The sequence below is a fragment of the Harmonia axyridis genome, chromosome 6 (genome assembly GCF_914767665.1).
Source record: "Harmonia axyridis chromosome 6, icHarAxyr1.1, whole genome shotgun sequence".
Lineage (NCBI taxonomy): Eukaryota > Metazoa > Arthropoda > Insecta > Coleoptera > Coccinellidae > Harmonia > Harmonia axyridis.
Window position 1 is genome coordinate 17403857 of NC_059506.1, and position 21906 is coordinate 17425762.

General features: G+C 32.3%; 3 protein-coding genes across 6 annotated transcripts in view; 1 reads left to right on the forward strand and 2 right to left on the reverse strand.

Annotated features, from left to right (window-relative positions):
• LOC123682891 (trifunctional purine biosynthetic protein adenosine-3) overlaps window positions 1-6045 on the reverse strand; it is a 40984-nt gene extending 34939 nt beyond the window's left edge. The window contains exon 1 of the mRNA XM_045621702.1: window positions 5712-6045. Within this exon, the coding sequence (XP_045477658.1) occupies window positions 5712-5879 (168 nt within the window). The 5' untranslated portion in view covers window positions 5880-6045. The remainder of the gene's footprint in view (window positions 1-5711) is intronic.
• A 973-nt stretch (window positions 6046-7018) lies between these two features.
• LOC123682892 (ovarian-specific serine/threonine-protein kinase Lok-like) lies at window positions 7019-16796 on the forward strand. The gene is made up of 8 exons (XM_045621703.1): window positions 7019-7436; window positions 7531-7794; window positions 7860-7990; window positions 11678-11803; window positions 12005-12208; window positions 14650-14882; window positions 14936-15113; window positions 15924-16796. Exons 1-8 carry the CDS (start codon window positions 7310-7312, stop codon window positions 16053-16055), a joined length of 1395 nt encoding a protein of 464 aa, XP_045477659.1. The 5' UTR covers window positions 7019-7309; the 3' UTR covers window positions 16056-16796.
• A 1426-nt stretch (window positions 16797-18222) lies between these two features.
• Window positions 18223-21906, reverse strand: part of LOC123682893 (protein spinster) — a 103738-nt gene continuing 100054 nt past the window's right edge. For 2 of the 4 annotated variants that reach the window (XM_045621705.1, XM_045621704.1), the window contains exons 9-10: window positions 21246-21311; window positions 18223-20294 (exon numbers count right to left, since the gene is read on the reverse strand). In XM_045621705.1, coding sequence (XP_045477661.1) covers window positions 21250-21311 — 62 coding nt within the window. In that variant the 3' untranslated portion in view covers window positions 18223-20294; window positions 21246-21249. The remainder of the gene's footprint in view (window positions 20295-21245; window positions 21312-21906) is intronic. The other 2 variants (XM_045621707.1, XM_045621706.1) reach the window with 1 other exon arrangement.

Sequence of the window (21906 nt, forward strand, 5' to 3'; positions counted from 1 at the left end):
TGAGTAAACTTGTGATTCGCCATGGTTGCATACACAAATCAGTGTCCGATAGAGTGCCGAGTTGTCACTTTATTCCACAAATAAAGAGTAAATCAGAGTCCAGAGAAATGCCAAGTCGATTTTAGTTAAGGAACACACGAAAACAGAGACACGGAGAACACGGGGATCGCACGAAACGCAAGGCAACGAACTGATTTGGTTTGCAGGGCCATCGCTGCTCGTGCTACATGATCGAACAAAGCACTCTATCCATCCCTTTCTTTACCAAGTAGATAAAGAGAGACAGAACAAGTCTCTCTCTAGGGACGGCTAGCGAGGTGCATAGTTTTAAATTATTTACATAGGGCATCGGTAAAATGATGAAAATACCTAGTTGTATGGGCATGAGATTCGTGTATTGTACCATTTCTAAATCTGTCTAAAATGCCCAATTTTTTTATGTTACTTGCTCGTTTTGTTTCAAGGATTTTTTTTTCACAGCAGGTGTCCAAAGTCGAAGTTCTCGTTTTGCTAGCAATTGAAATCAAGATTTATCCATTAATTTACGGAAATCCACATAACTTTTTGACAGAATCATACTCATGTCATCTTAAATAACTATTTAAGATTCCATTACAACAACAAAAATAAGCTTCGAGAGCTTTCCAGCAGAATTCTGACCCTGACAATGTTAAAAAAGGTGATTCACTAAAAAACGTAATTTGGTAATAACTCGAAAACCATGCAACTTTTACTGGGGTCATGTTAGGCTGGTTAAGTCCCTCTTTAGCTGACCTACCTCCGGTGTCACTGTGACGTGCCACTTATGGGACACCTGTATAAAGTGAAGGAAAGGTAAGTATTCCATACTTCACATATACTGACCTGCAAGAGTCTCTTCCTCTGATCCCATACATAATGCGAATGGCCTTTTTTGCAGGATGTGAACTCTGGAAGTAGTCCATTTCGACTACTTCTACTCTCCTTTTGTCATCCATTGAGAACTGCCAACACTCACACCCATATGTCTCTACAATAGCATTATAGATAGTCATCTTTGTTTCTAGTCTGATCTTTTTTACCACAGTAGTGCGTTCAATATGCGTATAACGTTTTTTCCCTGTTGTGTTCAGTTATAGGTGTCTCGTTTTGTGTTACCTTCTTCCGAGAATATAGGTCCTAGGTATTTGAGCTCTTTACACCTTTTAAGTTTATGAATTTCCAGTTCTGCGTCTTCTGATTCCTCCCCTTTTTGAGGAACTCTGTTTTTCCCCTGTTCACATGTAGCCCCCATTTGAGATATTCCTCTATGAGATTCCTAAACATATAGTCTGCATCTACTTCATCACCTGCCACTATCACTTGGTCATCCACGAATAACAGTGTCGTCAAACAGTGTTGAGACATTTATAATAATAATAATAACGTTTATTGAACTACTTCTCATACAGTCAACAAATTGAAAAAATATGTTACAGTTATATTCCCATTCCAGCAATTTTGCGACTGCAGTTTTTAACTGCTTCCCGAAGGTATATTTTAAATAGTGTTTGAGAGAGACTCCGTTTCAATCCTTCTGTCGTTGGGAATGGGTTTGAGATGGAATTTTCCACTTTAATAGCACTATTGTAATTCTCATACAGGTTCCATATAGCCTCTACAAATGAATCACTCAGGCCTATCTTCGTCAGAGTTTCGAAAACTTTTTTCAAGGGAACCGTATCGTATGCTTTCTCCAAATCAACAGACACTAGATGGTTCCTGGATTTTCTTTTCTCAATTATTTGTTACAGGACAAATATATTGTCAACGCAGGACCTCCCCGCTCGGAAACCGCATTGTTCTTCTATTTACACAATGTTGCATTATTCAATCCTTTGTTTGAGTATTTCTGCGTACAACCTTCCCATCGAACTAATGATACTTATACCCCTGTAATTTTACAGATTTTCTTATCCCTTTTTTTGTATATTGAAGTAATATGTGCTAAATTACATTCATCTGGGACCGTGTCACCCTTGATTAGGCATTTATTGAACATCTGGGTTATGGTTTCCAATACGCTTCTAATTTCATCGACTGTTATACTTGTTACTGGATCATTCGTACATGACTTGATGTTTACGCTTTCGAACCCAAAACCTTTCCTTTTTTCTATTAGTAGCGTCTTGTAATAGTTATCCCATTGTTGCATATTTATAATATTTATATTGGCATTTCACTTATTATCCTTCCTGAGATTTTTAATTGTTTTCTATGCCTCAGCTATCCTTCTTCCTCCCATGCACCTGTCTACGTCCACGCACTTTTTCTCCAAGATTTCGTTCTTTCTTTTTGTAACCGCTCTCTTCACTTCCCTTATATACTGCACATATAATCTGCGATCCTCAGCTTTATTTGTGAGCAGCCATATCTCATATGCTTTCTTTTTCCTTTCAAGTTGTTACACTTCTTTTAACCTCCATTCTGGGTTTGTTGGTGTCGTTGTTCTTGGTGTCCTAGCGACTCTTCTGCAGCCTTAAGTACGCTGCGTTTAACATGCTTGTAGAGGTTTTCGGTGTTCATATTTTCTCCCTTTATCTCCTTCAATTTTACGGCTACTCGCTTCTTATATAAAAACTTAACTGATTCTTGTTGAATGCTTTGCAAGTTGTATTTGCGATTTTCAACACTCAATTCTTCACTCCCCATCGCTTGCAAAGTAGTTTCTAGTCTTCTGTAGTTCATTGCTACTTTAGCCACAACCAAATGGTGATCGGATTCACATTCCGCACTACGGTATACCCTCACGTCTAAGGTCTTGAGTGCCTAGTTCTGTCTTTGAATGACATAGTCAATTATAGAGCGTAATCCTTTTGTCGGCTGTATCCAGGTGAATTTATGGATATTTTTGTGGGGAAATATCCATTCATTATTTTCAATGCTGAATTCTCACAGAAACTTCTCAAACGCTGTCCATTATCATTTTAAGTGGTCTCGCCATACTGTCCCTCCACAGGATCGTTGTGTTCTCGTCCCTTTCGTCCGTTCAGGTCTCCTAATATGAATATTTCTTTTTGACCTCTTACGTTTGATATGGTGTCAAATAATTTGTTGCAAACGTGATCTTTAATTGCTTTATCAGCGTCTTCTCTGGGAGCATATACCCCTATTATAACAGACCACACATATTTTAGGAAAGACCAAAATTTCGTCAGTGAGTCTGTTGTATCTACCGACCATAAAATTGGGGTTAGCTAAGCGCGGTTGCGGTGGCCTCAGCTGTAGTGAAGAGCGACAGGTGGTAAAATTTCATGAAAAAAAACATATTTTAGGAAAGCTGCCGATTTAATGTGTCAAAATACACTCTTATAGCTATTCAAAAACGAAACGGCAGACAATTATTGCGGTGGCGAAGTGGTGGCAGAAATTTTTAAAATAAAAAAAAATGTTTTAACGTATTCTCGATTATCTGGAATATGGTACATTCTATAAAAAAAAATAAGGACACTTTTTTTTCAGTAAAACCCTGTTGATTTCAGAAATGGAATAATTTTCCCTAAAAAATGACAGTGGTGTAGATTTTCAATAGGAAAAGGATCATTGCACCTATATCTACGCCTCTGGATAATTTTGGCCGAATACACTCTCCTAATTTGAAACATCACATTATCTATACCTCAATACCCAAAAATAAAAACAATGAATGTAATATTACAAGAGTTATAAGTGAAAAACTAATTTTTTTTTCAAACGTTAACACCCTGTATCTCTAAAACGAAGCTTGTATTGTATTAAAGCCAAATTTAAGTTGAATATCTTGTGAAGGGAAGGTGCTATTGAAAAAAAACTTGAACTTTAACATATGTATTTCGAAAACAAACATTGAAGGGTCCATGTTTAAATGACTTTATTTCTTAAAATGATCAGAGAAATCTGTAGGAACACCTGTATAGTCGTTTCAAAACTGATGTCTTCACGAATTAATTGCAATTTGAATGAAACACATTAAATTATAAAACACGACTATACATTTTTTCGATGCGAATAACTCAGTTCAGTTCTTTGATAACTGCAGTATTGAAATTTTGTGACGAGATGGGAATGATACAAAAAACCGAAAACAACCGGTATATACCGATGACGAATGCAAAAATCACAGATGGCAAAACAAGGGGCGACTCCGACAAAACGGATATATACAGGAAAATAATGTAAACCTGGGACATAGACGTGCTCGTGGTGCAATAAAAGTAATCATCTTGAAAGTGGTAATAAACTCGTAAACCGTAAGGTCCGATTTTTACTGCCGTGTCAATTTCAAAGAAAAGTAAAATGATTATTGGTTCATTTTATGTAAAATTTTTCGTCTTTGCGAGAATTCCGCAATTTTATATTTTGGAAATTTTGGGGGAGGGGTAATTACCCCCAGTACCCCCCTATTTCTACGCCCTTGGCTTTTGATGTTGAATCGTCTCAGTCATTCGGGATTGTTTTTTCTGTCTCAGCTTTCGAACACATCCACAAAATAAAGAAAGTAAAATTTAAATTATTTTTCGATTGGTGATTTTTGAAAAAAGAATTCTGAAATTTTAATTTCCCCCCGTACCATCCCATTTATACGCCCTTGAAATCGAACCTTAAATAGTCCAATAAAATCTGTATGTATTGAAGTGGGTAAATTACCGCTGTTAAGCTAACAGAACCACTTTCGACTTTTTGATTTTTTTGGTCCTTATTTTGGCTGATCAATCAACTTATTGAACAATTTGTTTCTACCAAATTGTCGGAGAAATCGAGGGTTATGCTAGCTGAACATTGAGCTAGCAGAACCACCACTTATATTATATATTATGGATAATCTGATTAGGCTCATTTAAGGCTCACGTTTGAACCCATTACCAAATTACTGAATTAAAATTCTTAAAAATAAACCCTGATGAGTTCTGCTTGCTTTATTGTTAAATAAGCAGAACCCAATCATTAAGAAATTCCCCAGAATAATTAAACTTATATAGTAATTTTAGTTTAGGCTCAATTCTGGCTAATTTATTACCACATTACGAAATTTTTGCCCCTCAGGTTAACGAGATATCCTGGTTGATTTCACTGGAAAATTAGGAGTAATAAATAGGGTAATAAATTAGCCTAAAATTATGGCCTAAAAATGATCAAAAATTCGAAAGTGGTTCTGCTAGCTTAACGGGGTAGATAAATTCAGCAAAGCAGTGCGGCGAAATGTTTTTGCCGGGCGTCAAAATGTCTGTCGACGGCCCTGCGAGAATCCTCCGAAGATTTCTCCGAAATTATGAACAGTTCGGGAAATTCAATGCCAAGTAACGATCTACGAGTTACCCCTGGAGATGCTTACCGTACTCCGCAATTGTAGGGGAAACGTCAGGTAAAAATCTATTAGCCTGAAAGCACGAAATTTTTAACTCTATTGTCTGTTGAACAATTCGTCCGTCAGAGGCTTCAGCATATTATCAATAGAGTAGAATTTGTTTTCGAATAAATTTCAAAGAGTTTTGCAAATTACACACATGGTCAATTATAAGCAACTGCTACATCTTGATATTGTGATTAGATAAATGGGATTCGATAAAAAATAAATAAATAAATATTCTTATTCTATAATAAAAACAAATAAGTTATATAGTTATAATTGAACGAAAAAACTTCGGTAAAGAGAATAAAGAAAATAGTGATATTATGATTCTATTCTGTGTTAAAAGAACTTTATCGATACTAACCTCAAATTTATTCACATCGATTGAAACATTCTCCGTTTTTTCTATTTTTTCAATCGCGTAGCTTCCAGGTATAGCGTAAATTCTTTTCACGAGATTACTTTGTGAAATCTTCCAAATTATTGCATGTTCCCTTCCTCCACTTCCAATTACAACCACTTTTTCAGACATGTTCACAAGATGTGAGAAGGAACACGAAACTTTGCAAAATAAATTAACACAGTAGCTAATTTAGAAATAATCCTTTAGTATGAAATAATTTATCGAAACTGTTATGATAAATGATTTTAAAATGAAGACCACTTGTTGTTCAACACGTTATTTTCCGCCAATAACAAAGAACACATGAATGTCAATATCAACCTTAGGCCAATTAAATTCAAATGTGATAACCCCCAATGAAGTTTCGAAAATTCAAATGTCAAAAGTTCATTGATAACTCAAAGTGAGATTTATTAATAAATAAGTATAGAGGTAGAAAGACGTTATTGTTTTCGATTAGTGGATGTCTTATGAAATTATTTAGGAGATAATACGCATTTCATAAGGATTTAAGGAATATGGTGTAGAAATACTGGAATTTTGTTGTTTCTATATATCACTGACCCTCATAATATACAATGTACATCTAGAAAATGTTCTTCATTCTTCACTGTAGTTATTACTTGCATAATTGTCGCCCTTTTTTTATTATTTTACCTGCTACCGAGAGAAACCCCGAACCTTATATTCGAAACACCTGTTCGTTAAAGCAGGGCTGTATTTAGTCAATAGTTGCAACAAATAGCGAAAAATTAAATTTAAATTATTTGTAAAAGTGAAGTACTGAAGTAACTTTGCCTTTATTAATAAAATTGCAGATGTTTGAACTACTCTACTCAAGAAGGCAATTTCTAGTGAATTCGACTCGGCAATATTGGGATAGGTGCAGGTTTGTCAAGTAATTTTATGAAAATAAGTTTCTCTGAACAAAGTGCTAAAATGCATATATTTCAAGATATATATTACTATGAGCATCACGGCAGAATGTCAATGTGATCGCCGAGAGGTCTCTATATTCAAAAGGATGCTTATGACCAGTTGTACCATTTGCCTAGTCATTGATTAAAATTTAAACATTGATTAATTTCTGATTTCCCTTGAGAATGGGGTAGAACGAAAATTAATTTTCGCTTAACTAACACCTGATAAAGTTTTTTGCATCAACATATTGGGATCATCCCATCGATTTTCGAAATTTTAAAATTTCGGTATTGTAGAGGGCTAGTAGGGTCCTGTTGAGTTCTTCAACGAATCCGATCCATTGCTCATCCCTACCAAAAATTCAAACACCAGTGAATGTTCTCAAAATACCTATTTTCTATTTTCTCTCGTTTAGAGAAGATATTGAAATCTTTGAAGTGGTTTTGGGAGATGTAAATTAATATATGATTTTAAAATCGTATAAACACATATTATCTAAATTGACAGGATATTCCCGCGTTCGTTATTATTCTTTTTAATTTAGGTTAGAATAGAGGACTAGTGTATTCAGATTTTTTCTGTTTACAATTAGTTTTATATTTATTTGTTGTGTATTGTTCTCTCAATATATTAGAACAATGGGAAATCAAGCCAGTGACAAATTACCAGATACCCTGACACCTCTCAGTATTTCTCAGGAACAAAATTTTATACAATTACCATGGGGGCGACTTTACTCCTGTCTGGAAGGATTCCAATCAGTAGGTAAGTGTTTCTCCTATTTCTCAGTTAAAAAAAATTTTCTACAAATATGGATAGGTACAACATTTCACAGTTATATCTACTGTAAATTTTGTAGATCTCACTCAAGATACAATAACATTGGGACGTGCTGAACAGTGTACAATAGTAATCAACAAAAATAATTTCCCGGAAAGTACTATAATGAATTTCAGTAAAATTCATTTCATCATAATTCGAGATGTTTATACTGATTTAATATACCTTAAAGATGAAAGCAAAAATGGAACATTTATTAATGGATCACTTGTTGGCAAAGGGAACAGATACATTTTGCAGCATGATGATATTTTGTCTGTTGGATTCAAAGGTTTACAAAAACGTGAGTTTTTAACTTCATTTTAATGATAATGTTTTCTAACTAGCAAATTTTTAACTTTTTTTTAGTGTTTGTATTCAAACTTTTGGAAATTGATGAATCGAACAAATATCTTCCAACTGAATTAAGGAAAAAATACAAACTATCAAGATTTCTTGGAAAGGGTGCATGCGGTGAAGTTCATCTTGTTTTTGAGAAAGTAAGTTGGTGTTAATAATAAGGTTCCCTAAAAATTAACTAAAAATCCTCCAAAACATAGTGCAATTATGAGAATAATTAAGAATTTATCACAGGTAGACAAACTCGTAGTATGTAACATGTTCAATTATTCTTCACTCAGGTTTAATATAATGGTCAAATGGATTAGGAACAAAAGAAAAATGTGTCATAATTATAACAAATGATAAATCCCTATTACAAATACCTGCCCATTTAATGTGATCTGGAAATTGTTAGGTCATATATTAAAAATTAACTCATATTCTTAAATTACGAGTGTGTTTTTTTCCTAGTGTGGAAACATATGTTAGTTCTTTGGACTGATTCCATCATCTATTCGGTTAGTTGGTATCGATGTTTCGGCAAGCATTCTCCTGCTGTCTGCCTTGAGGAGGACCAAACATCGGCTAAACAAACCCCACTGAGCATAAACGCAATTATGGATATGTTTTCAGTCTGTATCAAGACCATATATTTTCAGGTAGATAACATCTTCTACCAAGAGTTTGGAATGGAGAATTAAAAGTGAGAAAAGTGCCATTCTATCGGAAACATACTATAAATTTTGTGCTCAAAAGTTGTGTAAGACTCAAATGTATATAATAGATTGCGAAGGTTTATATCATATTTCGTGCTCAAAGAACCGTAAGGAAGGAGTCAAGTGTAAAGCTGGGGGAGATATGCAGAATTCGTCGAATGCCAAATATGAAACAAAATTGTACAAGAGGAATCAAAAAGTGGACAATGCCTTCATCGAAGTATCCCATAAAAAACAAAAAATATGGAAAAAACTTGGATGAGATATCGGGACAGGAACAACGGATTTCACTGGTGCAACAAGACAGGTATGGTTATACATTTATAGGGTTGAACAAATAGCAACCGAAGAAAAAAATCAAGAATTTTATCTCAAGTAGTTCGGATTTTGAGAACTTGGATCACAGTTAAGGAGATAACGACGACTGAGAACCAGTTATGTAGATATGTGGTTACGGCTCCCATAACAAAAAAAGAAGAAATGTACAAACTTGAATTCTGGCCATGTGGAGTAGGAGTAAAACTCACAAAACAAAGATTTTTTAGAAGAACAAGGTAAAGTTTTCATATAAATGAGACCAATGAGAAACTAACCAATACATAAAACCAAATAAACAAAATCAGTCTCATACATTCAATACAGTCAATTAGAAATTGAGTTAAATGGAGTTGAAAAGTTGAAAGTTGAAAGAACTCTCAAGTTGTAAAGTAAGAAGGATCATTAATTGAAGCACCATGTAATTCCCAATTTTGAACTGGCCAGCTTCCACTGCAGGAAAAATGGATTTGGTGATATATGTAAAGAGGGGAACTAAGTTCAAAATGGCACAAAACATAATCACTCTATCAGTCGATGATATTTTCGGGTGTACAGGAATTGAAAGTACAATAGGTTGGGACACATTCATTATAATAAGTATATATAGACCACCAAACAAAGGAAACCTAGATGCATTTTTTGAAAAACTTGAGCAACTGCTTGAAATATTAACTGATGAAAATAGGGTAGCTTTCATTGCAGGAGTTATGACCATCGATTTCAAGGTAGCAAACAATGAACTCTACAGAATGACCTCACTACTATATCATAACTCAAATTCTATGAATACACAAGAATAACAGCTACTCAAAATCAAGTTTAGATAATAACCTCAAAACATCGTTCAGAGCTGATATTGTATATTTGAATATCTCAGATCATAAAGGACAAAAATTAACATTTTCAACAAAATTATACTACGAACCTGAACAAGTGTACAGAAAATGCTTTTCCCCAGAGAACCAGGAGAATTTTGTGAATAGACTCTCACAACAAAACTGGGAAACCGTCTATGAATGTGCATAAAATGAAGTAAATGAACAATGGGAAGCATTTATTGGAGTATTTCTGAGGTTGTTTCATGAATGATCTCCCTTGAAACGTCAACAATATAGGTGAAGAAAACAAATGTATATGAAGGACCCTGAAGAAATAGAGTGTAGAAGGAAACTAGAGTTGTGGATAATATGTCGAGGGGAGAGCACTAGACCAATATGTGTTAAAACCGAAATTATGGCAAAGATACGTGGATGACACATTCGTGACCTGGCCTCATAGAAAAGAGACCATTACTGGATTCCTAGAACACCTCAATAACATAGACGAATCCATCAAATTCACGATGGAAATCTAGGAAAATAACCAACTTCCACTTCTAGATGTGATCGTATACAAACAGGAGGGAATTCCTCGAACTACAATTTACAGGAAACCAACAAACACAGGTCATTATCTCCACTTCGAGTAACCTTAACACCAAATTTGGAGTAGCCAGATGCCTTTATGACAGAGCAACTAAATTATGCTCTAGTCTGAACTATAACAATGAGGAATTGGACAAAATCACAGTAATCCACAAGAAGATATTAGAAACTTTTTTTTTTTAATCATTTATTTTAGACCTTAAATTAGTTGAACAAAATTCGCACCAAGGCCTTTAACTAATAAATTATAACATGTATAAAAATATCAGGGCTAAACTAACCAAGGTGAAACCTGACAATGAAGATCAAAGAACTAAAAATTGCATATACAAAATACCAAGCTAGTGTGGCAGAACTTACATTGGAGAGACCAAACGCCCCCTAAACACAAGAGTCAAAGAGCACCAAAAACTAGCTCGACTGGGGGAAGCAGATAAATCTAGGCTAGTTCAACATGCTTGGGATGAACACATTAGGATCAAATGGGAAGAAACTTCAATAATAACAAAGGAAGAAAGATCGAAATGTAGGAAACACAAAGAAGCACCTTTCATGATTGTTGTACTGTTCCACTTGACCATGAGTATTCTCTTTTCCCTCTTTGAGTGAATATGGCATATATACCATCAACTGGTAAGAAGAAGTAAGAAGTTTGACTAGTCCAACACATGTTCACTATGATTCAATAATAGTATATTTTTCATTGGTTCAACATAGAATAGAAATGTGATAAAACTTTTTAAACTGAATGAATAGGATAGGCAATTGGACAGGCAGAAATATAGGTTGAGAAACCATAAATAACATTGTCATAGAAGGAAAATATTGATAAACTGTTTGAACTCTTCTTAGAGCTCGTTAGTACCGCATAACCACACCAACAATGATAACCAAATGAAGCAAAGGGTATAATTTCATTGTAAGCCAGCATCCACATCAAGCACTGAATGCATTAATATATCTGGCATTCAACAGCCCAAGTTTTCTCTCTAAATCAGATGATGTAAGTTCATGTGTCTAACTATTTTGTTGGAGTTGATTTCCCCCTTTCTATTTTCTACTTAATTATGTTCTACCGAGTCTAATGTTTATTCAAAATATTTCATATCCTCCACTGAATATAAAGTCTTTTAGGACAATTACAAATTGATACGATAGGGATTTTCAATGTGAATAGTATATGAATACTATACACAATGAATGTATGAACCTATGGGCTCCTGAAATGATTTTTGAACAGACTAGGCTCTTCCATGATGGATCAAAATTATTCTCTGAGCATTAAGCCTATTTGCCAATATTCAATAATGATTTTCAGTACACACTTTTTTATGCTCTTTCTCCAAGTGTTGAATGTTTGAAAAAAACATTTTCAAATTTATTGCAGACTACCACAAAAGCATATGCCATAAAGAAAATCAAGAAAGGTGTATATTCAAGTGGAAATATATACCACTTGGATCATCCCATGAAGATTATGAATGAAGTGAAAATTCTCCAATCTCTTACACATGTGAGTTTTATTCTCTTGTGAAATTTCACGCATTAATAATTTGGAATAGAATTCAAATTTTTTTGTTCTGAATGATTTATTCTCAAATGATTTATTTTTGGAAATTAAAAGTTGTTATATTCCGAATTGCATAATTATCAATTGATTTGTGATTAGTTTATGACAATTAGTTCTTATAACATAGATAAATTATATTTTTAGCCTTGCGTCATTAAAATGAAAGAAATAGTGGAGACTGACTCTGATGTCTTCATAATTTTGGAATATATGGATGGAGGTGACTTAACTAGTAGAATCTTATCAATAAGGCCGCTGACAGAGCAAAATTGCAAATGTTTGTTTTACCAAATCACTCTTGCAGTCCAATATCTACATAGCGAAGGAATCACACATAGGGATCTGAAGGTATAGTAATCTTATCAATCTTGATATTGCTCAAGTCTTAGTAGTTTTCAAGGCCTCATGCCCCAATAGAAATGTAGAGCTTTATGCACCTTTTGCAAAAGTAAATTGAAGAGAATTCCCAACTCTGGAATTTTATTGCTGAAGCTGGAACACTTTGACTTCGATCGTCGGCTGCTTCTGCTATTCCACTCTTACCTCACTGATCGTAGTTTATGTGTGGAATTTAGAGGTCATAAATCGCGATCCTTCTCAGCTCTGAGCGGCAGTAATTTAGCACCAATTCTATTCCTAATTTTTATAAGTGATATTGGTGACAATTTGCTCTGCTGCTATTGTTCGCTGAAGACTTCAAACGATTCAGGACCATATCAACCATTCATGACTGTGGGGTGCTTCAGCAGGATCTTTAAAGGTTAAGTGAATGGTGTACTACAAATAAACTGCCACTAAAACTTAACAAATGTAAAACTATAACCTACAATCTAAATAACATACCCATTGAGCACAACTACACTTAAATCCATGTGATGTTGGGGAGAATGCAACAGGATTTGGTAATTCAATTGGACCATAGGTTGACATTTATTCCACACTATAACAATATCACATCAGCTGTGAAACAAACGATTGGCCTTATTTTCAGGTCATGTCCAGATTTTAAGGATTCCAACTGTTTTACTGCCCTCTTCAATTCGTTTGTTGGTTCCAGGCTTGAGTATGGTTGCCTTATTTGGGGTCCAATATACAATATTCACGTCAATCAACTAGTCTGTTCAGAGGCAGTTTTTGAAATTTTTAGTGTTCAAATTGGATGGTGTTTACCCAACCTGGGGTTTTAACCATAATACGCTTCTCAATAGATTCTTATACTTATCATTGAAGAACAGGAGGGTCTATTGCTCATATCTAGTCCTCTTTAAGCTACCCAATTTTTTTGTGGATTATCTGGATTTGCTAGCCAAGTTAAATCTTCGTATTCCACGCAATGGTAGTAGACTAAAACAAGTGCTATCTATACCTCCCTAAACCCAGGATCAACATGATGTTTAAATCACATATATACTATGTGCCATCAATGTGTTAATTTTGATGTCTTCAACGATGGTGTCCGAACTTTTTTTTTTACATTCTTTATTTCAGAAGGTTCTAAATTACAAAAAAAAAAATGAAACAGTGTTAAAAACTAATAATAACTCTTTACATAAAGAAATCCACAAGTTCATAGGGTTCCTGTATATATTTTTTGTATTTTTGAAATTTTCCTCCGTTTGAATCTTGGCTGGCAACACATTGAAGAATCTCAGGCATCTATATTCTACTTGATCCTCAGTACTTTTCAGGCAATGTTTAGGGTAGGTTTAGTTTTTGTTTCTAATATTGTATAGTTGCTTAATTTCGTACAGATTCTGATCAAATTTGTTCTTCTTCTTGTGAAGATAGATAAGACTTTCTTGTAAATATATCGCATATATTGTTAGTAATTTTTTCATCCTGAAGATACCTCGGCAGGACTGTATTCTGCTCAATCCAAATAAGACTCAGATGGCCCTTTTTTGTAGCACAAATATCGACGTGATGTCCCCTGATCCATAGAATATAATTCTGAATCTTAGTCTTTCTTCTATTGTTGCATAGTAAATTATTTTCAATGTGTGTTTGCTCAGATATCTTGATACAAAGCCAAGATTAAAGATGCTACCTTCCCAGACACATATTCTATGTGTCGTTTCCAATTCAGTTTGCAATCGATATAGACTCCCAAGAACTTCAACATGTCTGATTTTTTATGGTGAAACATCATTACACTAGTCTTGCCCTTGTTCAAGATTAGGTTGTTCTCATTGAACTATTAAGTGGCTAGCTGTAATACTTCCTCTGTCGGCTTTTTTAATTCTGGCCATTGTTTTTCTGTTGTTAAAATGTTGGTATCATCTGCATAGTTAACAACTATTCCTTCTATGTTCACTTCCTGGATATATTCTCCAAATTCATTGATGTATGCTATAAAGAATATTGGACCTGCCACACCACTCTATGTGAGTCCAAGTTTTATTGCAATTTGTTCTGATCTGATTGCTTCACCATTTATATTTATTTCCACTAGTTGAGATCTTTCTTTGAAGTAGGAAAAAGCTAAACTCCACGAATTTTTCATTATAGTTATACTCTTTATTTTGTTACATCAGTTAGTGAACTTTCATTTTTTTTACCTTCTGTGAATTTTCGTTTAATATTGATTAATGATATCAAATATTTTTTGTCTTATAATTGGGTGTTCCTCTTGTTTAGACTTTTTTTTATATTATATTTTCAGTTTAAATGCAGAGAGTGCCAACTATGTTTTTATATCTGATAAATATAAATGAAGTGAAAATCTATCTGTAGATTTAAAAATTTTTTAGTTGAAAGCATTACTTAATTTATGTTTTTTTGTGTTTCAGCCTGACAATATACTTTTAGCGAACGATGACATTGAAACTGTAGTTAAATTAACAGACTTTGGTTTGAGCAAATTTCTGCATGAATACACTGTGATGAAAACTATATGTGGTACTCCACAATATGTAGCTCCAGAAATAATTGATGGTTCTTACAAAGAATATTCTTTTCAAGTAGATGTTTGGAGTTTAGGAGTTATTTTATTTTATATGTTATCCAAACAGTTGCCTTTTAGGTAGGTTTTTTTAGCTAACATTACAAATACATTACTTATTTGATATTTTGAAGGTCCTCTGAACGGGCAGTATTAAATAAATTGATACTAACAGGACAATACAGCTTTCACCCTCATTTATGGTCAGATATTTCTTATGATGTCAAGGATTTGATTAGTAGAATGTTGGTTGTAGATCCTAAAAAAAGATTGACTATTGATCAAGTTCTACAACATCGGTGGATAGCGTCTGTAAGTATATGGATGGTATTAATTCAGTATTTTTCACAGACAAAAATTTCATTGCCTATATGCATTTTTAGTGTATTTGAAACAATGCTGATCCTTCCACAATAAAAAAAAACCAAATGCTGAAAATTCACAATAAAGCAAACCAATAAATGAGGAAAAGACATTCTAAATTATATAATACATAACTAAATAGTTATTACTAAATGAAAGTCACTCAGTCACACAGATATTTCTCAAGTGACTGATGAGCATTAGCTTAAACATTAATGGTCCCAAATTTCTACATGACGTAGAAAGCAGGGCAATTTTGAGGCAACCACATAAGCATAACTTCCTATTTCAATTCACAAGGACAATGGTTTTTTACAGCCTTACAGTTTGAATAGTATGTTTTTTCTCCGATTGACAGCAAATTTTAATTTTGCAAACACATATCAATCAGCAAAGTATTACTTTTTCTGCCTAGGCAGCAAATATGTGAAATATTAAAAATTTATAAATCCGTAGGAACTTCCAAAGCTTTGATTCTAACTGGAAAAACACGATATGTACATGCTTCATTAGTTCCTCCCATATCGTTTAATATTTGAAATCATCATTTTGACTTGTAAAATATTTTTTCCTAATGATGAACTGTTTCCGCTTTCATCCAATTTTGATCGAACAAAGTTTGGCATCAATTTATTAAAAAATGTACAGTTTCTATCGGATTCTGGAAAATCAAATTGTTTCTTGAAGCTAACAAAAAATTTTACAGCATTACTCTTTCTACTTGATATCAAAATTTATTCAATTCCATATTTGTTCTAGGATTTAGACATGCAACAACGTGTAGCACAAATAGTGCAGCATGGGGGTTCGAATAGTGAGTATTATAACAATGATAGTGATAGTCAACAACCTGCACCAAAGAAATTCAAATTACTTGAAACTACAATTTAGGAAAAGAAAAGAATATTTGCATTGATTATTTTACCATTATATAAAACGAAATGCTTTTGACCTGTATTATTTCTTGAATCTGAAATTGTCAAATTCAATTTCGAACAAAAGAAACAAGAACCAATCAAAATGAAATATTCTGGAAAAAATTTACTTTCATTTGCTCACAATTATTGATAAGAGGAGCTATCTTAATCAAAATAGTTTATCTTAAAGTTCAAAGTTTTAACAATCTGTTGGAATGTATACTATTCATACAGATTTCTTCACTATTTTTGTAAAAGTTAAAGAAGCATTATTGCTTGAAGAATGCCATATATTTGTGATATATTGATTTGTTGAAAATTAAACTTTTCTACTTTTATATTATGTATTATATAATATTATTATTGGATGACAGTATAATGTCATATTATTGTTAAATTTGATACTATGTATTATTATTCCTTTTTTGTTTCTATATGTATTCATTACTTAGAATACCTTTAGGGCCTAGGCCAATTCTTTTTACCTCTGATTCTAATTCCCATTGTCGACTCAGTAAATACTGTGACAGCTGGTTATTGAAAATTTACGAGACTAACATTTAGAATCAGAAGAGAAAAGAATGTTTTAAATAGATTTTTGTTATTCACAGTAAACTGTTTTGTATCTTATTAAATATTTTTGATAACATTAGTGTGAAAAAGTTTGCAATAAATTAATAAATGATTGATAATACAATTATCTCTATAATGGTGATCTGTTTTCTTATTATCACATTTCCACAAAATCAATTGTCCTAGCTATTCCTTACTGAATCTCGTCCTTAACTCTTCTTCAATTATCTCTTAAAATAAAGCGAAACTATAGTTCTGCTAATTTTTCATCCTCAATATGTCAAATTTTAGGGGGGGGCAGCAAAATTTCAGGATGGGCCCGCCCCCACCCCCTAGCGTCGCCACTGTTTAACATTCACAGATATTTAATAATAAAAAGAATTATTCATAAATATTTAAATGTAAGAATGGCGCATTTAAACAGAAAATAATACTGTTAGTGGAAGGCATTTTAAAAACAAAATTGTTTTGTTTGAAGGCCAATAAAATACTTATAGTTTTTTTTTTCATTAATCCCTCGTGTAATACAAAATCTATACATAAAGTCATATTTTAAAATTTTCCCAATTTATATATATTTTTTTTAAATTTCACAAGGCTGCTTGTTACAAGAGCCTTCATCTGATTGAAAGTTTAATCAGACCCTGATCTTTCTCCAATTTTAGTGATGGAATTAGCCCCGCCTACTGGTCACGTTTTTTTCTAGCACGATAACAGCTCATAGAGTCTCCTCTCTATTCTATCTCGATGGGTGTAGCTAACTCCACTCCGATGATTTCAAATGCGGCAACATCTGATACTTGATGTTTTGGGAGTGATAAAGGCATCGCATCAAGACTCTTGATTTTGTATCTTTTACATATTACACATTTGGAAACAACCGATTTGATTGTTTTCCTACTTCTGATTATCCAGAATTCTATATAATTATATTGTGATATCAATGTGTTCAGAGGCTGATTGATGATCGATTCATAGTTTAATTATTGATTTGCAGATTAAGTTGTTCTGTTTTCGCTGCAGTTTTTTTTCCGTTTTGTTGATAAAATCTATTTCGTCAATTTTCGCTTTGTTGTGCTCTTTCTCAGGGTGTACATCTTTTGATTTAGAATATTTCTTTTTTGGAATACTGTGTTGGTTCTATCGCGGTTATCTGTTTCTTAGCTTTTCAAGTTCATTACGATATGAATTTTGATAATCTCTAAAATTTTAATCTTTCCCGGATTTATTTCAATTTCTTATTGAACGATGATATGGAAAGCGTATAAGCAAAATGTACCCCTAAATCTAACTCAAATTTCAATTTTTTTTTATTTGCCATAATAATACCCAATCTCCACATGTTGTAAATTTAATTTTATTAGCATGTCAGCTTGAAAATTTAGGAAAATATTTGTTTGCAGTTCCAATTTGGCATCCTGAAATGCGTTGAAAAATCTGAAGATTAGATCTCATAATAATAAAACACCTGTATATTTCTATATGAATCATTCCATTATGCCTGAGGATATTTAATAATTTACTGAAGAGAAGATGCAAATTTTGTGATACATAAATAAAAGATATTATATAAGTTGATATTTATTTCCACAATTACAAAACAATAATAAATACATTATATATAATTCTATTTTATATCAACTGAAATAATCAAAGAAATACATACTCTCAGGAAAATCAGTCTTGGAAAAATTTGAATATGCCTCAACATTCATGCTTTCATTTCATACACTTATTCAAATAAAACAAATCGAACCTCAAGTTTTAGAAAAAACATATAATGCTGAAACATATTCCAATGAAAACTGATGTATAGGACAAATGGACATATTGATGAATCAACCCGTACATTATGTCCGAGGCAAAAATGTCTCGACAACTTTATTATCACAGTTCTTAGTGTTTGTAGAGTACGAACATTGACATGAAAAAATTCGTCTAGGGAAGTTAAGTTGAACTTAATTATTTCTTTCTTTCATAAATTACATAGCATCTTTTGAACACTTTAATGTGACAAGAGGTGTTCAACACAACTAGCTTGAATTTAAATGTTCTCAAGTCATAAAATATAAATTATTCTTTAAAATACAGTATAATTGGTAATTTCTATTCATTTCCAATAATCTATGATGAACTTGTGAAAATCAATTGATGTATGTTCACATACAAATATTTAGATTTCTCAGATACTCAAAAATATTCAAAAAATTATTGTATGAATTGAAAATTAATATTTCTCGTAAGATGAAAGTGCCAACACCATTACACAGGTATCATGGCGATTTTTTAAAAAACAAAAGCTCAATTGCTCATACTTATAATATTCATTCATTAATGCGGGAAGATATGTTTGTTGCACCCCAAAAAAATGGTTAATTCATGGGTACATTTTTGTTGCTACTAATTCCATAATATCAGGTAATAAACTATTCTTGGAAGCTCTTATAAGTAAATTTGAAATAAATAAGAGTGTGATGACAATATATTGTCAATTGATAAAAAAATTTGCTTTCCAACTTAGTCAACAAAATTATTCAAGTCGAGGTATCAAATTGTATATGCTCTTATATGGATCAATAGATTTTTATCAAGTTGTTCTAGAAAAAATTTATTGATCACCTACATTTCAGTAATAATATTGAAAAATTCAAACTTGATCTATTTCTTACGGTCATTTAGAAAACTTGAAATGTCTTGTGACATGGTGCTCATTTCAAAAAGTGTGAAGCAATTATTGTCAATATAATCTGAATCAATAAGAGATGATGAAAAATTCTCAATTTGATAGTATGTGAGAGAGCTGACATAAATGTGTAGAATAAATCATTAAATAATATAAAAATAGTGAAATCAAAGTTTTTGTGTCATTTTGATAATTTGTCCTTCTTAGATAACTGAACTTAATTAGTGAAATAATTGAATGAGGCGCAAAGGTTTATAATATAAATTATTTGAAAATCTCAGACATTAATAATTGTTAACAATTTTTGAAATAACTTTGATTGATCTATTACCTATAGTTTCATTCATATACAATTATATAGCATTTTGAAGATTGGAGATATATTGGAGTTTTGTATTTCAGATACAAATACATTTTAACAGTTGAATTTCCAAGATATTATACGTATTAGGTACACAATATATGTAGGACATTTGTCAATGCAATTAAGCTGTAAATAAGATTTCAGCACATTTGTTGGTTATAAAAATTATATCTGATCCTAATTTGGAAACCTTACCTGTTATTTCCCAGCACTCATTTACCACCCATCATGTTACTAATTAAGTACAAAACATTCTCAAATTCATTAAAAAACGTCCATACAGGGCAAATAAATCTCGATCTTCTAAGCACTTTTTACATACATGTAATAAATAGGGATTAGTCATTTCAATGTCTATCATGTAGGTCTTCACTATTTTTTAAATAAACATATTAATTATCACTTTATACACCGTAAAACTAGTTTAACCACTCGCCTATAAACATTTTGTATAAAAAAGAAACAGAACACACATAAACTTCCTTGGAAACATATCCATCTACGTTATAACTGTTCTCATTGTCCGGAAAAATAATACTAGTAATTAAGGTTAGGGTCTTCAGCTGGGTTCACTAGCAGCCTTTCTGTGGTGCCTGAAAAGGAGAATAATTTTAATATACTAAATAAGAAAATGAAAAACAATTACAATAGTTTTGTTTATGAGTGATGGTAATGCTTTAGGTATCTTATATTTTTAAAAGGATGTTGCAATGGTTGTTTGTATCTTGAATAAATCGATATTTAAATAAAATATTGAAAAAGAACCAATAATTAGAACTAGAATAAGAGAAATGATATTAAACTATAAATTCATTAGTATATGAAATTATAAATTAGAGAACATTGTGATGAATATTGAATGAGAATAGACGATGCCCAATAAACTCTGAACAGAATGAATTAAATTAATATTAATTGTCAATAATTAGGATTATTTTCACTGAAATGTGGTTCTCATCTAATACAAACATATATAATTTTTTCAATGATATTTACAAGTTACAAGAAGGAAACTAAGATATTTTCAAAAAAATTTCCTTGATTTATATGCGGAAGTAGAAGAAAAATAAAATATTTAATAAGTTAATAGCTGACTGGCTACAGCTATCATTCCTGAATGAAATCTATTATACCCACCTCCCATAGGATTCAAAAGAGTAATGCATTATATTTTAGTATTCATTGTCACATTGATTTTTTAAATGTGAGACGTCAGAACCAAAACATACGAAATTGTACATGACATGTCCTCAAAAGAACATAAACTTTAAACTTGTCTTCTCTGAGAATGCTATTTTGATAACAAAATAGATGTTGACAGTGTTTGCAGTAGAATGGAGAGATTACATATTTTACAAATATGCCTCTGCGATGATCATAAGAACGAATTATATGTTAATAGAAACATTTTAATATGTGAGAGAATATTAATAGATACCCAAAAAAAGGTGAATTTCTAAAATGTAAAACAGTTAGTACAGAACAAACATGAAGGACCATCACCACCTTCACCACATATATTTGGGAAAAATTATTGAACATACTAATCTATTGATTTGCTGTTGATTCAATGTAATCCAGAACCTCATTTTGGTGGGTGTGCTGATCAGCTATATTATCAAAAAAAAATTAAATTTATGAAACAGTTGTTCATAAGACTTAATATTACACATGATGTTCGATTTTCATATTTATTTGTTTGTTTTCATTTGAAATGTAATATGTAAATTTAAATGACTATTTCCCACCGTGGAATGGCTCATAAGATATGAATCTTAGGTTTACATTTGTATTGAGGCATGGTTTTTCAAACTCTTCAAATGAATATCGAAAATCATGTCACTAGAACAAAAATAAAGAGAAAAGTAGCATGTCATTGATGTGCGTTATTTTTATAACTAATTTCTCTTGCTACAAATATTATAACACACTAGAAAGTATTTTCATTTAATAATTATGTAATTTTCACTAATGAATTAAGTAAAACATTGTTTTCATCAGCTCAGCATGTGCCCCCTTGGAATGAACCTAGTCTTCAAATATGTAAGTAAACTGTAAGGTCTGCAAGTTTTACTATTAAAAATTAATCCGAGTCCGAGGAAACCGTACTTTTTCGTTCCTTTCTACCAGTGTTGCCAGAGACAGTTTTGGTAGAAAGATCCTATAATTTCGGTAGATTATATATTTATTTACTTATACAGATCA